This window comes from Babylonia areolata, chromosome 25 (genome assembly GCF_041734735.1).
Source record: "Babylonia areolata isolate BAREFJ2019XMU chromosome 25, ASM4173473v1, whole genome shotgun sequence".
NCBI lineage: Eukaryota > Metazoa > Mollusca > Gastropoda > Neogastropoda > Buccinidae > Babylonia > Babylonia areolata.
Genome location: NC_134900.1, coordinates 18,406,126 through 18,421,552, shown reverse-complemented (window position 1 = coordinate 18,421,552; position 15,427 = coordinate 18,406,126). Strand labels below are relative to the sequence as shown.

Here is a 15,427-nt window from a genome sequence, read left to right as displayed (position 1 = left end):
TTTTAAATGGGAGAGGGTTCAATCATTCAAGCAGAGTTATATGGTGACCACAAAGAAAATATTTTTTACCACATTCATTTTTTTGTCAGTGTTTTTCCACTTCTGACATTCATTTCACTTTAAGGTGTAACTTAGCAGACACACACACACACACACACACACACACACACACACACACACACACACACACACACACACAAACACACACACACACACACATGCATGCACACACATTCATGTGTGCAAGTGCACAGAAGCCTGCACACTAACGTATGCAGACATGCACACAACACAGGCACGACTATGCTGGGCAAGGTGTGGCACACATGCATGCAATCTCCATCCCTAACTTCCCGGTGGTAAACAAACAGAAGACAGGCGGATATGGAAGAAAATGCCAAGCGTGCAGGGATAAACTTCTGCTTCACACAGGTCACAAGTACAGACTTAGTGTCTTTCTCTGTGAAATACAGCAAAGGACATGTGTGCAAAATAGCAGTCCACAGACAGAAAGCCAAAAAGAGAGGGGTGGGGGGCACAGAGACACAAAATGAGATGAAACACCGACACAAAGAGAGACAGGCAGACAAAGAGAGACAAGAGAAACAGAGTACACATGCAGAGACAGAAACTGGGAAAAGAACAGGAGATAGAGTGAAAATGCTTGCATAGAGAGAGAGGACAGAGGGAGGGGGACAGAGAGAGGGACAGAGAGAGAGAGAGAAAGACAGGGAGATAGAGGTAGAGAAAGAGAGAGAACAAACGCACTGAGAAAAAGATCTACATGAACACAAGGACAAAGTCTGAAAAAGACAGCAATGTCTGACCACCTCCACCAATACTGACACAAACATCTTAATGAAACAAAGACCAGAGAGACTGAGACAGGCAGGCAGACATACATACAGACAGACAAGACAAGACAGACAGAGGTTTAAAACACAGGATCCCAGCAACCCCACATAACACAGCAACAGCAGCAGCAAGGCCACTGTCGGTATGAAAAGGGGCTGTCTTGCACAGATTATTTATTGGCAAACCACCCTTACATTAACAGCTGGAAGGTGGAACATGCCCCAGATGCTGCCTGGTAAATGTCAGAACTCAGTGTGTTTACTGTGCCAGAGGGACCAACTACCTACCATTTTCAAAGATATGCAGCCTACAGGTATATGCTCTTTGCCATTTTATCCCTCTGCTTGGTGACCATGGCTGAACAAGTCAAACACTCAAACACACCTAACGATCATCAATGGCACACCCATCTACCGCCAACAATCACACACACCCATCTACCACCATCACACTCACACCCATCTACCACCATCACACACACACACACATCTACCTCCATCACACACACACACACACACACACACACACACACACACACACACACACACACACACACACACACACACACATCTACCTCCATCACACACACACACACACATACACACACACACACACACAATCATTTACAAGTGATAATCACACACACCCATCCATCACCAACAATAACAACACACACCTATCTATCACCAAAAATCACACATACCCACACATCCATCTACCTTCAAGATACAGACACACCTATCTACCACTAAAAGTCACATCATCTATCACAGTTACACACACCCATCTACCATCAACAATCACACACATCCATCTATCACAGTCTCACACACCCATCTGCCATCAACAATCACACACATCCATCTAACACCAACAGTCACAAAAGTCTTTATCACAGCTTTCAGGCACACACTCAGACCATGAGCTGTGCTGTATTTACTGGAGATCGAAAGAGGTGGACAGACAGATACCGAGACCAGATAGAGGAAGAGAGCTAGGCAAATAAACTGACATTTTGTGAAGTGTTAAGTTCCCCTCTGAGTCACTATGAAGGAGGATAGCAACTCCTGCTTGGTGGGTTTTTTTCATGTACTAATATCTTCCTGGTGTAAGAGAACATGTGAATTACTATATTGTTGTATAATGTTTGCTCTGTGACAGACAGAGGTGAGACAAAAAGACAGAAAAAGACAGAAAGAGAGCTCTAGGTGTCACTGCCTTCTTCAAGACTGACAGAGAATGAGATAGAAACAGGAAAAATAGTCTGTACATGTGTATGCCTGTACCTCATCTTTTAAATGAGACAGTATAACAAAAAAACAAAAACAAAAAAAACCCAGCCCAGTTTGTAAGTACTAATACCAGTAATACTGATACACCCAACAGCAAACAGATCTGCTGAGGATCATTTGCCCAGGGAATTTTGTTTAATGTCCCGTCACACATATCGGTGATTGAAGAATTAGCCCAGGGCAGTTTTGGTGTGTGAGCAACTTCTAGCTGTGTACCCAGCAATTTCTAGAGGCCAGCCAGGCAAAGTGACAACACTGATCATGACCATGTCAGATTTATGTAACTGAGGATCAAACCTGAGTGCTGTCATGTTTTCTGAAGGGAAAGGGACATGGCCCACTCCACTCCACTCTGTCTATGCCTCTCACAGGAAGACAAGCTCAGGCCAGAGTACTCAGTGTTTACCAAACTGTGGGTGTGTAACACCAGTATACTACCTGTCCGTTTCGGTATATCGTATTGTATTGTTGAACTTTTTCCCACCTTTTTTCCCCCCCTTTTCTGTTTGCAAGTGTGGTGAAATCATATAGAAAAATCCAGTTTGATGGTGACAATGAGAGAGAGAAGGGAGAGAGAGGGGGTCGGGGGGGGGGGAGGAAGAGACAGAAACAGAGACAGAGAACAACTTAATGGCAGTGTGGATGCTGCTGTCTCCCACCTGTAGAGCCTGTCTGCCAGAGGGGTATAAAGCCATTAAACATAATCCTCAGAACCGAAAAGTAAACACCTGATATGACAGAGGGAGGTGGGACCAAAGGGGGAACAAGTTCCTGGCAGGAACATGTGGAGGAGCAGTTATAATCACAGGTGATGGTATCCTTCAGGCGTGGTCAACTATGTAAACAGATACTACAGAAAGCATGAGCAGACTGAGAAACACATGATGTAATGATAGCAGACTGAGGAAAGAAGGTTTTGGTTGTATAGAATATGAGTAAAGAAAGAGATAAGAAGAAGGAGAGTGGGTGCAGTGGTGTTAAGTCATAAATGGAAAGTAAAGTGGTGGTGAAGGGAGGGAAAGGTTGTGTTGCTACCCCCCTCTCTTCCTTCCCCTTCACAAAGATTCTCATAAACACAAAGTAGCACTTATTTTTCATTACAGCCACTCCTCGTCGGGCTGCAAAGGCAGCATGAAGTGTGTGTGTGTGTCTGTGTGTTTATGTGTGTCTGTGTGTTTGCGCACATGCATGTTGTAATATTGTGTATTCCAGCAACTCTCTTATAGCAAACCCAAAACACATTTTTCTTCATCACATTCACAGTCTTCTTTTCATGATAAATATCACAATTATTTAACTGTTCTGTATTTCATTACAAGAGATCTTACAGTACTTCCCAAAACAGAAAATTCTTTTCATACTTGTGATAAGGCAGGAAAGATTGTGTTTCTTAATTTTGTATCCAGAAATTGAATAACTTATATCTGCTTTATTCACTTATTATTCAGAAATGGATTAATCTGTGTGTTTTATTCATTCCTTATTCATATATGGATTAATTTATATGTTTGTGTTCATTTCTTATTCATATGTGGACTGATTTATTGTTGCTGTTTTTAAACTTTATATTGCTTGTTCATCTGTCAATGTATTTTGTGGGTTCTTCCGTATGTTACTGATTTGTTATTCATAAATTTCTTGCATGTTTGTTCACTTCTTGATTTAAATGATATTTGTAGGCATAAATCTGAAACCTTATCATTCACATGAGTCCCTTCAACAATGTTCACCAATACATGATAGTCGTGTCAGAATATGACCATCAGAACAGCAAAGGACGCAACTGCTGTCCTAACTATCTGGCCTAGAATCTGATTATAGTGGAGAGTGTATTGCTCAAGTTACATCCCCACTCTCTTGGTCAAGAGGGTTTTAGGACAGTCGGCACTGGGATGGTTCCCAAAGGCCAACTAACCCCCCCGAGGCTGCAGCACTTAGAGCCAGTGCAATCTTGCCTCCTAGTTTGCAAGTCACTGTCCTTCACAATGTTCACCACATTCCACGACATCATGGTATCCAGACCCAGGCTCTCTCTGCTGCAGCCCAAGGGAACTCTCAAAGCTAGGTCACCACAGGGGCACACACCAGAGGAGGACCCCAGCTGCTTTATCACTGAATGATTGTTTATATTTCCTTGCTCCCCATTCCCCGGTAGGACACGGTAATGAGCAAACTGTCAGTATCCTGTATAATTCAACCTGGATAGTTATCAAACTGAACTATCAACACTATGAAGCATTCAACAGTTTTCACAAAGGGTGTATGAAATAAGACGAACACCACAGTTTCCAGAACAGCTTAGTTAATATAAAAACAAGTAAATTACATTTGTACATGATGAATTTATCCAAGTTCAGCAGACATTTTCCAGCAGAATTACTGCTTACGGGCTGCAAATATCAAATAAGGACCAACAATTTGTCCACATAAAGTCAAAACAAGGAACTACTATCTGTCCATGTAAAGATCAAACACGTACGCACCATGTCCATGTAAAGACCAAACAAGGGCCGACAATGTCCATGTAAAGATCAAACAAGGACCCACAATCTGTCCATGTAAAGACCAAACAAGGACCCAAAATCTGTCCATGTAAAGACCAAACAAGGACCCACAATATCCATTAAGACCAAACAAGGACCCAAAATCTGTCCATGTAAAGATCAAACAAGGACCCACAATGTCCATGAAGACCCAAACAAGGACCCACAATTTGTCCATGCAAAGAATAAACCCTGACCTGACATTAACTTAGGAACTATTTTGAAAGAAACGATTGATACAATGATACATATTTTGGACATATTAACAAACAAAAAATGGAGTTTGACACCATCTTGATTCATGCTGTATCTTTTTTTTTCTCAGCTCTACATGATGCCACACTTGGTTCTATTTTAAGCCAACATGTACACATTAAATGACATAATAATATCACAGTTGTGTGTACATGTATATGATGGCAGAGTCCTTGATCATTGAGAAGACAGTCCTTGGTGACAAGTCTTCTGGTGACATACATTTACAAAGCCTTTCTTTAACACAGTTAATTATGTCATTTCTAATTGTGGATATATCCCAGGATATCACTAATTCTGCATCCATGGACAACAACTGCTTAGTTCCTGAGCCAGAGTGGCTGAATATTTTCTTTGAAGCAAACATCCAGTGACAAGCTCAATGAGCTAACACTGATAACTTAACTGATCAACAGAAAGAAGACAACCAAGGTGATCATGAAATCAGAAGGGTTATGTTGTTTCAGCAATTCGATCTTCCTGCATTTTTATGATAACAAATGAGGATGAAGATCTATATAAACAAAGTCATCATGAAAATAGAAGTATTACATAATCTATTCAACACTTCAACCTTTCTGCACTATTATGATAACAAAAAAGTATGATTTTTTTCAGTGTTCATGGGCTGCAGCTCTCATAATCACACATGTATGAGTAGACTTTTGTTGTGTGATCATTTTTGCCATACCATTTTGGCAGCCATTCTCTGTTTTGGTGGGTAGGGTTGAGTATTATTGTATCAATGCTGCGGCAGTCATCCATTTCTGTTTCAGGCTAAGTGACAATGTTGTTCCTTTTTCTCAATATATTCATGTATTACCAAGGTCCTAGCTGTTGTGTATGAATCTATTATATTTGTCTGTGGTGTCAATCTGAGAATCTGAACACCAGTCTCAAAGATGTATGTATGCAATGTATGTCCATGAAATGTGTGCCCTGAAAGTCTCCTCATTTTACTACAACCACACACACTCCACTCTGTGTAGTGATAAGCTAGGATTGTCTTGTAATGTTTTATTTCTATTGCCTTCAGAAAGCCGTTATAGGGAGATCACTGTTTTCAGTGTTTTGACCTTTGGCTTTTCATTTTCTTGCAAATTAATCTTTCTAAGCCTCTTGGAGAAAGGGGGTTGGCCACAAAATATCTACAAATTATACACATGTAACCTCTATAACAGAATATGACAGCCTACATGGCAGGGTAACAATGGAGTTTCAGCCCATAAACAAAGAAGAAGATACACATATAATTTATATATATATATTGATACAAATTACAATATTTTGATGAATATACCATTCTTCAAGTACCTAAGAATTAAGACAATCACAGAATTACAAATTCAAAAGTAAACATGTGAAAAATGTACACAAGAACTGAGAAATACCCACATGAATCTTGCATGGCCAATAACACTATCTGAAATTAAATTTGTGTTGTTTTGATTTTTTCTTTTACTTAGTGTTTTCCAGCTTGCATCAATATTTTATATTGTCCTTGCATTTTCTGTCAGCATCAGTACACACATGCAGCAAGGCTTTACTGTTTACAAGACAAAAAAGAAATCAGTAACAATAATGATAAAAAAAATTATCAAGCACCTAATTTATAAAACTTGAAAGCCTTACATGTGGTGATGTACAGTCATTTACACTGGAAAACAATTATCTATAGATACATACAACAAATTGTAACATGCATGCACACACACAAACACACACACATGCCCACACACACACACAATATCAGCAGTAATTGTCTATATTGATCAATAACAATCAACTGCTGTTCTCCAAGGAACTTGGACAACACACTTCAAACAATAATCGGCAATCAGTCAACTCAGCCAGCACCAAACTGACCAATCACCAGTCATCTCTGGGCAAAAACTAACAAAGTAATCAGTGGACAACTGAGAAGCCAGAGAATGCATCACAGAAGGTGAGAGAAGAGCAGATCTGCTGGTTGCCTGCCAGCCCTTCTGGCCTTCATTACTGCCCCCAAACCCCCACCCCAGGTCCCCAGCCAAGCCTGAAATGCTGCATGTGGCATACATCACTGACCTCCCTTTTCCGTCCACCTTGGCACTTGGTGGTGGGTACCATCAACATCTTGTAGGACATGTTTTCACATTCTGGCCTACACATCAACACCTAGTCTTATAAACAAGAGATGGAAGAAAAACAGTGAGAAAAGGGCTACCTCATACAAACTTTCTTTTTTCTCTCTAGTGCTGTTGCAAGCATGAACATTTGGACAAAGTTTATTTCAGCTTGCATTTTATCATTATGTGAACATAACTGTTTGGTGAAGATAATAATTATGGCATTGACTATGATCACTCAATAGTTTTCATGATCTACTGCCAGTTAAAAAAAGATAATAATGATAGAGGAAAATGTAACTGAATCAGTTCGTGAAGACTGCTTGTATTCATAATAATAATGCACAGATTTAAAATTTCTTTACTCCATGTCTATGCTTCACATCTTTGCATACAATGCACAGAAAGAAAGGTCAGAAAGGAGGGAAAGACACTTTTTAGACAGGCAGAAAATAAAATCAATCAAACTTTTCAATGCAGACAGAAAGAAAACTCTAAGAAGAAAAATGAGGAATAAATGAAGACAAGAATACGAGAAAAAAAAAGGGGATTTTTTGTTTTTGTTTTGTTTCTAATTTTCTTTTTAATCTTTTTCATCCAATGTTAATATTTTTGTCTCTTTTTCCTCCACTCAGCTCCCTTCTACATATATTTTGTTGTTGTTGTTTGGTTTTGGGGGTTGTTTTCCTCTCTTTTTTGGTTGGGTTTTGTTGTTGTTTGGGGTTTTTTTACCACATGAACTAATGTATCCAAATTAAAATCTTATACAAGGCAAAATTACACCAATAAAGAATTTTTCAATTTCTTTCTCTTTCATGTCTGATGGGTGGTTTGTTGGATGGAGTTTTGTTTCGATGTCTTTGTTAGTTTGTTCATTCATTGTTCCTTCTGTCACTCACTTTCTTACTCCACCAGATCAGACCCAGATTCTGAATGATAAAAAGGGCATTATAACTGTCAGCACCGACAAGTAAAGAAACAAAAATAAACAAACAAGACATAAGTACAAGCAATAAATGTTGCCAGAATGATATGTTATAGCATGCACTGGCACATGTGTTGCAGAGGGTGAGAGGGTACCAAATAATGGAATATATGCTTCAGTTTTTTGCTGGCTGAGATGGGGACCCTGAAGCACCCATAGCTCATGCCATTCTGAATGAGGGCTGTGCCAGCCAGCTGCTGTGTTTTTTCCTTCATTTCCCCATGACTCTGGAAGTGGAAGATGAAAGGGCTCAGGTAGCAGCTGCAGTTCTAATCAGTTCGACTCACACTGATTAGTTATGGTACTTTGCAATTTTCTTACACTTGCAGGATTTTTTTTCTTTTGTTTTTTTACCACAGGCTTATTAATGGAGATACTAACAATTGATTTTTCTTCTGTCTTCTTCTTCATTCGTGGGCTGCAATTCCCACATTCACTCGTATACATGTACATGAGTGGGCTTTAAAGTGTATCCATGACCGTTCTTACCCTGCCATATAGGCAGCCATACTCCGTTTTTCATGGGTGCTGATATGTCTTAATTACACTGAAGTGAATAGAAAATAAACCAATGAGGAGAAGAATTCTGTATATGTAATAGCTCCAGTCTAATTATTTTCCCTCTTTAATACAGTTGACTAAGATGTTGCCAAGTGAATGAAGTAAGACAACTTTTTTTTAACACAGGCTGACTTTTTTGCTTTTGGTAAATCATAATACCTTACATCTCACAAACACTTTTTTTTTCAGTCAAGTTTTCTACACACCACTTTTGTCTGCCTGCTTGTAAGTTATTAAACTGTGCCTTTATTTGTCTACATGTACGTGTGTTTGGGTGTGTTCATGAATGCGCATCTCTAATTCCGCCCAAAACTTTTTTCATTCATAACATAGCAGAAAAATGCCAAACCACAACAATCCCACTTGTGGTAGCTGGAGTGGGCGAAAAGTGGGTGTGGGAGGAGGGATGAGACCAAAACCACCGGGGCAAGACCTGACCAATGAATCATTAAACCAAATCATTTCTGGAAGAAAAGGGGCCTGACCAACGAATCATTAAACCAAATCATTTCTAGGAGAAAAGGGGGTGGCAGGGAGTGAAAGTTGGGGAATGGGGAGCTGAAAAAAGAAGAAGGAAGGAAAAGAAAAGCCCAGATGCTCCAAAACCAACAGAACAGACTGTAAATCTGGCTGGCAATGTTGTGTTGTGAGGCACATCTGCCGTTTTGTGTTGCTCCAGCTGAGCTGTCTACCTGGGGGGGCACCCCTCCACCCTCTGTCTACCCCTGTCTACCTGGTGGTGGTTAGCTAACCCAGGTAGTATGTATAGGCTCTCTGGCTAACCCCTGACTGATCCATTCCTTTCTACCTGTGTGTATACTCTTCTCTGGCCAACTCTGTTCAATCTGCTACCATCTGTCAGCATAGCAGGGGGTTTTCTTGCCACTTTCAAACAAGTCTGTTTTTAAGTTGTTATTATTGATATTTCTGTTGATATTCATGGGCATCTAACTTGAGATATACATTTTCATAAAAAAAACAATGGCAATTTTTCTTTAATATATGTGTATACATATTTTGACAGTTTATTATTAAACACATTGCAATTCCCTTTCTTTTTTTTCTTTCTTTTTTTAAGGGAGGGAAGAAAAGTGGAAGCAAAAGTGTCCAAATCATCCCAATGTTACATTATGTTATGAAACACACACACACACACACACACACACACACACACACACACACACACCAAAGCAGATACTGACTGCTGAATAACTACGTGGAAACACAACTAACGACTACTGACTATGAGCAGAGACTTGAAACTGACAAGACAGAAACCGTGACCTATTAGCAGACATTCTCTCCAGGTTTCTCTCCTGGATGTATCACCTGAGTGAGTGAGTGAGTGAGTGAGTGAGAGAGTGAATGTATGTATGTATGTATGTATGTGTGTGTGTGTGTGTGTGTGTGTGTGTGTGTGTGTGTGTGTGTGTGTGTGTGTGTGTGTGTGCGTGTGTGTGTGTTTGCACATACACGCAAGTATGTGTGTGCCAGTAAAAGTATATGCTTGCATGTGTGCAAGCATGAACGCGAGATAATTTCTTCCATAACTGCCAGTTGCCTGCAGTTTTACCAGTGCCAACTTGGACGTAATTTTTTTGTCGTTTCTTAAAGACTCTACACTGGTTCCAAGAAATAATTAGCTGGCACAACTTAGTCACTTTCACAAACATTAGAATTTACACATACACACATACAATACATGTAATGATGTACATGTGCAATACACACACACATATATACACTTGTACACATGACCACACAAGCACACGCAGACACACGCACACATGCACACACACACACACACACACACACATGCACATACACACACACACACACACACACACACACACACACACACACAGACACAACATGCACGCACGCACGCACGCACGCACACTGAGTTCTGGAACATTTTTGGCAAAGACAGTTTGCCTGCTCTTGTAACATACAGAGCCTTGTGTTTATCCTGTCATACTGCCAGTCATTTATCTATTTCACTGCAATAAAAAAAAAAAAAATTAAGTCACAAAACAGTTTCCAGTGATTCACTTACAAAGAACAGCTGCCATCTAGTAGTGACAGGTCCAAGTGATAATGTGCATATCATTATATAAATCTGCTAGAAAAAAGAAAAAAAACAATTAAGCATTCATTTAAATTATTCCACACCCTCAACTGTGGGTAACAGAAATGATTCTTTATTTATATGAAATAACAAAATTATTGCAATTATTCAAAATTTATATCAAGATGACAAGAGTACAGACTGGTATAGTTGAGATACTTAACTCTGAAAATATTACTTTGCAATCTTTATCATAATCTGTGTCCTACGCAATCTGTGTGTGTGTATGTGAGCACATGTGCTTGAGCGTATGTGTGTGTGAGCAAGTGTGCTGGACAACTTGTGTCATGACGTCTATTCAAAGTTTGTGTAAACTGATTTCTTTTCATTGTCTCATCATTTATTGTTAATGAGTTTTCTTACAAGAAAAGCACTTTGGCCACTGATCTATTTTATTATTTATCATTCATAATTGATGAGTATTTGTATGTAAAGTGCTGTGAGCTATATTTGAGGAAAAGTATTGAATAAGTGTTCATCATTATTATCATCATTATCATGAAAATTATCATTATCATTTCTTGCTTTTTTGCTTTTGTGAGATATAAAAAGAAATAAATGACACAGGCAAACAGACTGACAAAAACAATATAAAGCAGATAAGACAGGCTAACAGACTGACAAACATTATAAAAATAAAAAAAATTAAACAAAAGAATAGCTCCCTGTGGACTGCTGACTGCTGCGACAGACTAACCCAAGTATGGCTGTGCATGGGGGACTTGATGTGAGCGGTGTGGGAATAATGCCACTAAAACGGTGCTGATATTGGAACTGTATAAAAACCATATTCAACAACAAAAATACAAATGCCTAGAATTTCAGTGAAACAAAAAAACAAAACAAGCAAAAACAAAAACCATCTTCATGAGGTGGAAAGCTGAAATTTGAAAATTAAATTCTATGAAAAAAAACACTGGGAGTGGAACACAGGAAAACACAATGAGAAGTGATGACAATGACAATCAATTTTTTTTTTTTACAATCATCAAAGAGAAATGACAAACACTGTAACTGTGTGCAACAATCATTTTACTCACATGCAGCCTTTCCAGAAGCACTGAGTCCGGAGCTGAACTGGTCTGTTTTTGAGCATTCCAAAACTGGTTCTGAGCAGAGTACCTGCTCATGGGACATACCTTGAACAGGCAATCTGCCCAAGAAAAAACAGAACAAAATGTAGTGTTTTTGTATTTTGTTTTGGATTTTTTGTTTGTTAATTTTTAAATAACCTTCCTCAGGTCTGTGTAAGAGTTTGCTCATACAACCTGTACACTTCAAACACACAGTCTGTTACTGATAAAAACAGTCAGAAATTGTTTTTGTTTTTCCAGAAGAAAAAAATCTAAAAACTCAACCGTATTGTGTCAGAATCTACTTAGTTCTGAGTGTAGGTTCTACTTGTGGAACATATATACTTTCAGTACAGTCAGTGAGTATAAGTATCAGTATCAGTAGCTCAAGGAGGCGACACTGCGTTCGGACAAATCCATACGCTACACCACATCTACCAAGCAGATGCCTGACCAGCAGCATAACCCAATGCACTTTGTCAGGCCTTGACAGCTAAGTTCAGGTACATGAAGACCAAATTTCAAAGAGGTTTTTTTTTCTTGTTAGATTATATAAACACATGGCAGAAAACAATATATATCATATTTTAATGAATACTCAATATTCAGAATTAGTATTCAAATTTATGGGATACACAAATTTGTCATAAAACACCCAATCTGTCACACACAAGAATAAAACACTTTACAGATAAATTGTTAACCGCATATATATAGAGAGAGATAATAAATAATAGAAATACTTTCATAAATAATATTTCTACCCCTTGAGAGGGCACAACCTCAGAATCATGGTTTGAGTGTGCATCCTAGCTATCTGGGCCTATCTGAGTTTTTGTTCGAGTAACTAATTTTTTTTGTTCGAGTAACTAATTTCTTTATCTTTTCCACATTCTGTTCTCTGTCTCTTCCTTCTTCAGTCCCCTCCCCTCCCCTGCCCCCTCCACCTCAACTGCCCCCTTTTCAGTTGAATAGTTCTTCCCCTGCCACTGATTTTCAGAAATGATGATTTCTAAGTAAAAATAATAAAATAATGATCATGATAATAGAAAAATAAAATAAAATAAAATAATAATAACAATAATAATAATATTTATTTTCAGTCTAATAACATCATCTTTGATGAACAGACTATAAATAAACGACATGTTATCTGCGTTGTTTCCTGGATACCATAGATATATTTTTGTGTTTGCAAGAGACATTTCATGATAGCTCTACCATTACTGATACCAGACTGGCACCCTTGCTCCGCAAAAAAAAACCACAAAAACCACCACTTCTCAGATAAGACTTAACCATAACGATATATAATAAAAATTTAAAAAAACTTTTATATATAATAGTAATATACGTTTTATACACTGAAATCCCTGAAGGTCTGTTTCTGAGTAAACAGTCTACACACATCTTCGGACAGGAAATACAGAGACAAAAAAAAAAAAAAAAAAAGACGAAAGAGCATATATATATATATTGATAAGAAACTCTCGGGAGAGCTGGACAGTACAAGGTCTTCAGAGAAGAAGCCCCCCTCAGTCAAGTGTTTCAGCCCTTAACTCCTTACACTCTAAGGGGGCTGGACCACACCCAGGTCATGACTCCTGGATGCCTTTGCATTGCCGCCTTTTTTTTTTCTCCTGGTCCTCAGCAGGTTCAAACCCGCGCCTCCAGGGTGGTCGCCACTTCAGAACTGAGTCACCTTTTCTGGCAGACGTTTTAACCACTGAGCCATCTTACGCCTAGTCTGATTAGGGAAATTTAATCCTTATGTCATGAAGTTTACTTGCATTCCTCCTCAACCAGATCCAGCTGGAACTCATTTCTGCTGATTCTGCCATTGCCTTGAGAGCCCATGTCCTCTCTCTGTCAGAAATCGACAAGGGTTTCATGAGGCTGTAGGCAGATGCGCCCACAAATCCTCTTGCACCAATCTCTTCAGCGAGGACTTCGGTTTGGAAGCCAGATTCTCTCAGGCTGCTGGCTAGACTAGCATACTTCTCGGTCTTGTAGATGTGGGCTTCCTCCATTCTGCTTTCGTATGGCATATAATGATATATATACTTCTGTCCACAAAACAACCTCAAATAACTGCATGCATGTTGTAATAACCTGTAGGAATAATAAATGGTGAACAATTTACTTATTCAAAAAAACATTTTCCAGCTTATTCAATTTCCTGCATATTTTCTAATGGCCCATGGCTAAATGAAGCTGACAAAATATATGAGGAAGTGCTTGTCCATATAAATGTATGTGTAAGATTTTTTTTTTAATTGTGTGTGTGCGCGTGCATGTGTGTGTGCATGCAGGAGTTGTTCATTTACATGTGCATGCATGCATGCATGCATGCTTGCGCATCTGACTTGGTTTCACATTCGTTACTTATAAGTGAAAAGCCATTATTTCTTCCAGTTACAGCATCAACTCCCCCAGTGCCCCAATCCTCCTCTGACCACCCTTTCACCCCACATTACAATTAATTCATAATGCTTTTTTTTTTCATCCCAAACTGTTCTCCCAATGTCAAGCAATTATCAGAAATCTTTCACAGACAAGATCAATAAAATCCTGGGTAACTGTATCACCACGGTAGTTATTGATTCATTGCCATGGAAACTGCTCAGAAAGGGCTGGCTCAACACTGATTGTATTACAAATGACAGAGTGAGTCTCCAGCGTTAAGTTAGCAGGCTGCGGAACTGGATAGGATTAAACTTTAAAAGGCTTCTGTTAGTGTTAAATTCAAAGCTGATGCTATTAAAAGCTTTACTGCACACCTCACCTGGTCACCTGCTTAATTAAATCTCCTCCCATTCTCTCTTTGTCGTTCCCTTCTCTTTCTCCTCTCTTTCGCTTTTCTTTCTTCCTTTTCTTTAGTTAGTATCTTATACAGTCACACACACACACACACACACACACACACACACACACACACACACACACACACACACAAACTTTACTTACCTCTGAATTTCTTTGGTGGATTGCCCAGATCCCCAGCTTCTGGCTGAATGACACATCGGTCATCAACCAACCTGTTCAACAGAATTCAACGCATTACTCTTTTTATACAGAAACAAAATGCACAAAATATTCACTGAATATATGTTAGTCAGAAACTGGCTACAAATATTTTTAAGTTATATATTACAATACACATTTGGTAACAATACTTGAATAGCACAATGACTCCACCCTCTTCCCCCATTTGTGCCCAATGAAGTTTCTGAATCAAAAGCAATGTTGCAGTGTTTTCAATACTCAATTTTGTGTTTTGTATCTCTCAATTAAGTATAATAATAATATGCAGATACACATGTCTGTGGGTGGGTGGGTGTGTATGTGTGCATGTGCATTTTGAATGTGTGTAAATGTATACAGAGTGAAACTCTGAACGGGAGTGTTTAAATATAAGTAATGAACTATGCACAAGTTTACATTCTATCAAATTTGAAGTGTCAACGCAAATAACAACAATCATAATATTTTTTGCAGAAGCAATTGCAAGCTCACTGAATATTTCTCAGCATGAGTCATTTGGCTGATTACCACAATGTAGACAACAATACTGTTTTTATTGGATTCTGTCTCCCTTTTGAAGGATAGAGACTCTCAATAACAGAT

The 15,427-nt window shown here is 38.9% G+C and overlaps 1 protein-coding gene across 11 annotated transcripts in view; it reads right to left on the bottom strand.

Moving 5' to 3' along the window:
• LOC143299541 (inositol 1,4,5-trisphosphate-gated calcium channel ITPR1-like) overlaps nucleotides 1–15,427 on the bottom strand; it is a 139,474-nt gene that overhangs the window by 122,169 nt on the left and 1,878 nt on the right. For all 11 annotated transcript variants that reach the window (XM_076612815.1, XM_076612813.1, XM_076612814.1 and 8 more), the window contains exons 2-3: nucleotides 14,768–14,838; nucleotides 11,768–11,880 (exon numbers count right to left, since the gene is read on the bottom strand). In XM_076612815.1, coding sequence (XP_076468930.1) covers nucleotides 11,768–11,880; nucleotides 14,768–14,838 — 184 coding nt within the window. The remainder of the gene's footprint in view (nucleotides 1–11,767; nucleotides 11,881–14,767; nucleotides 14,839–15,427) is intronic.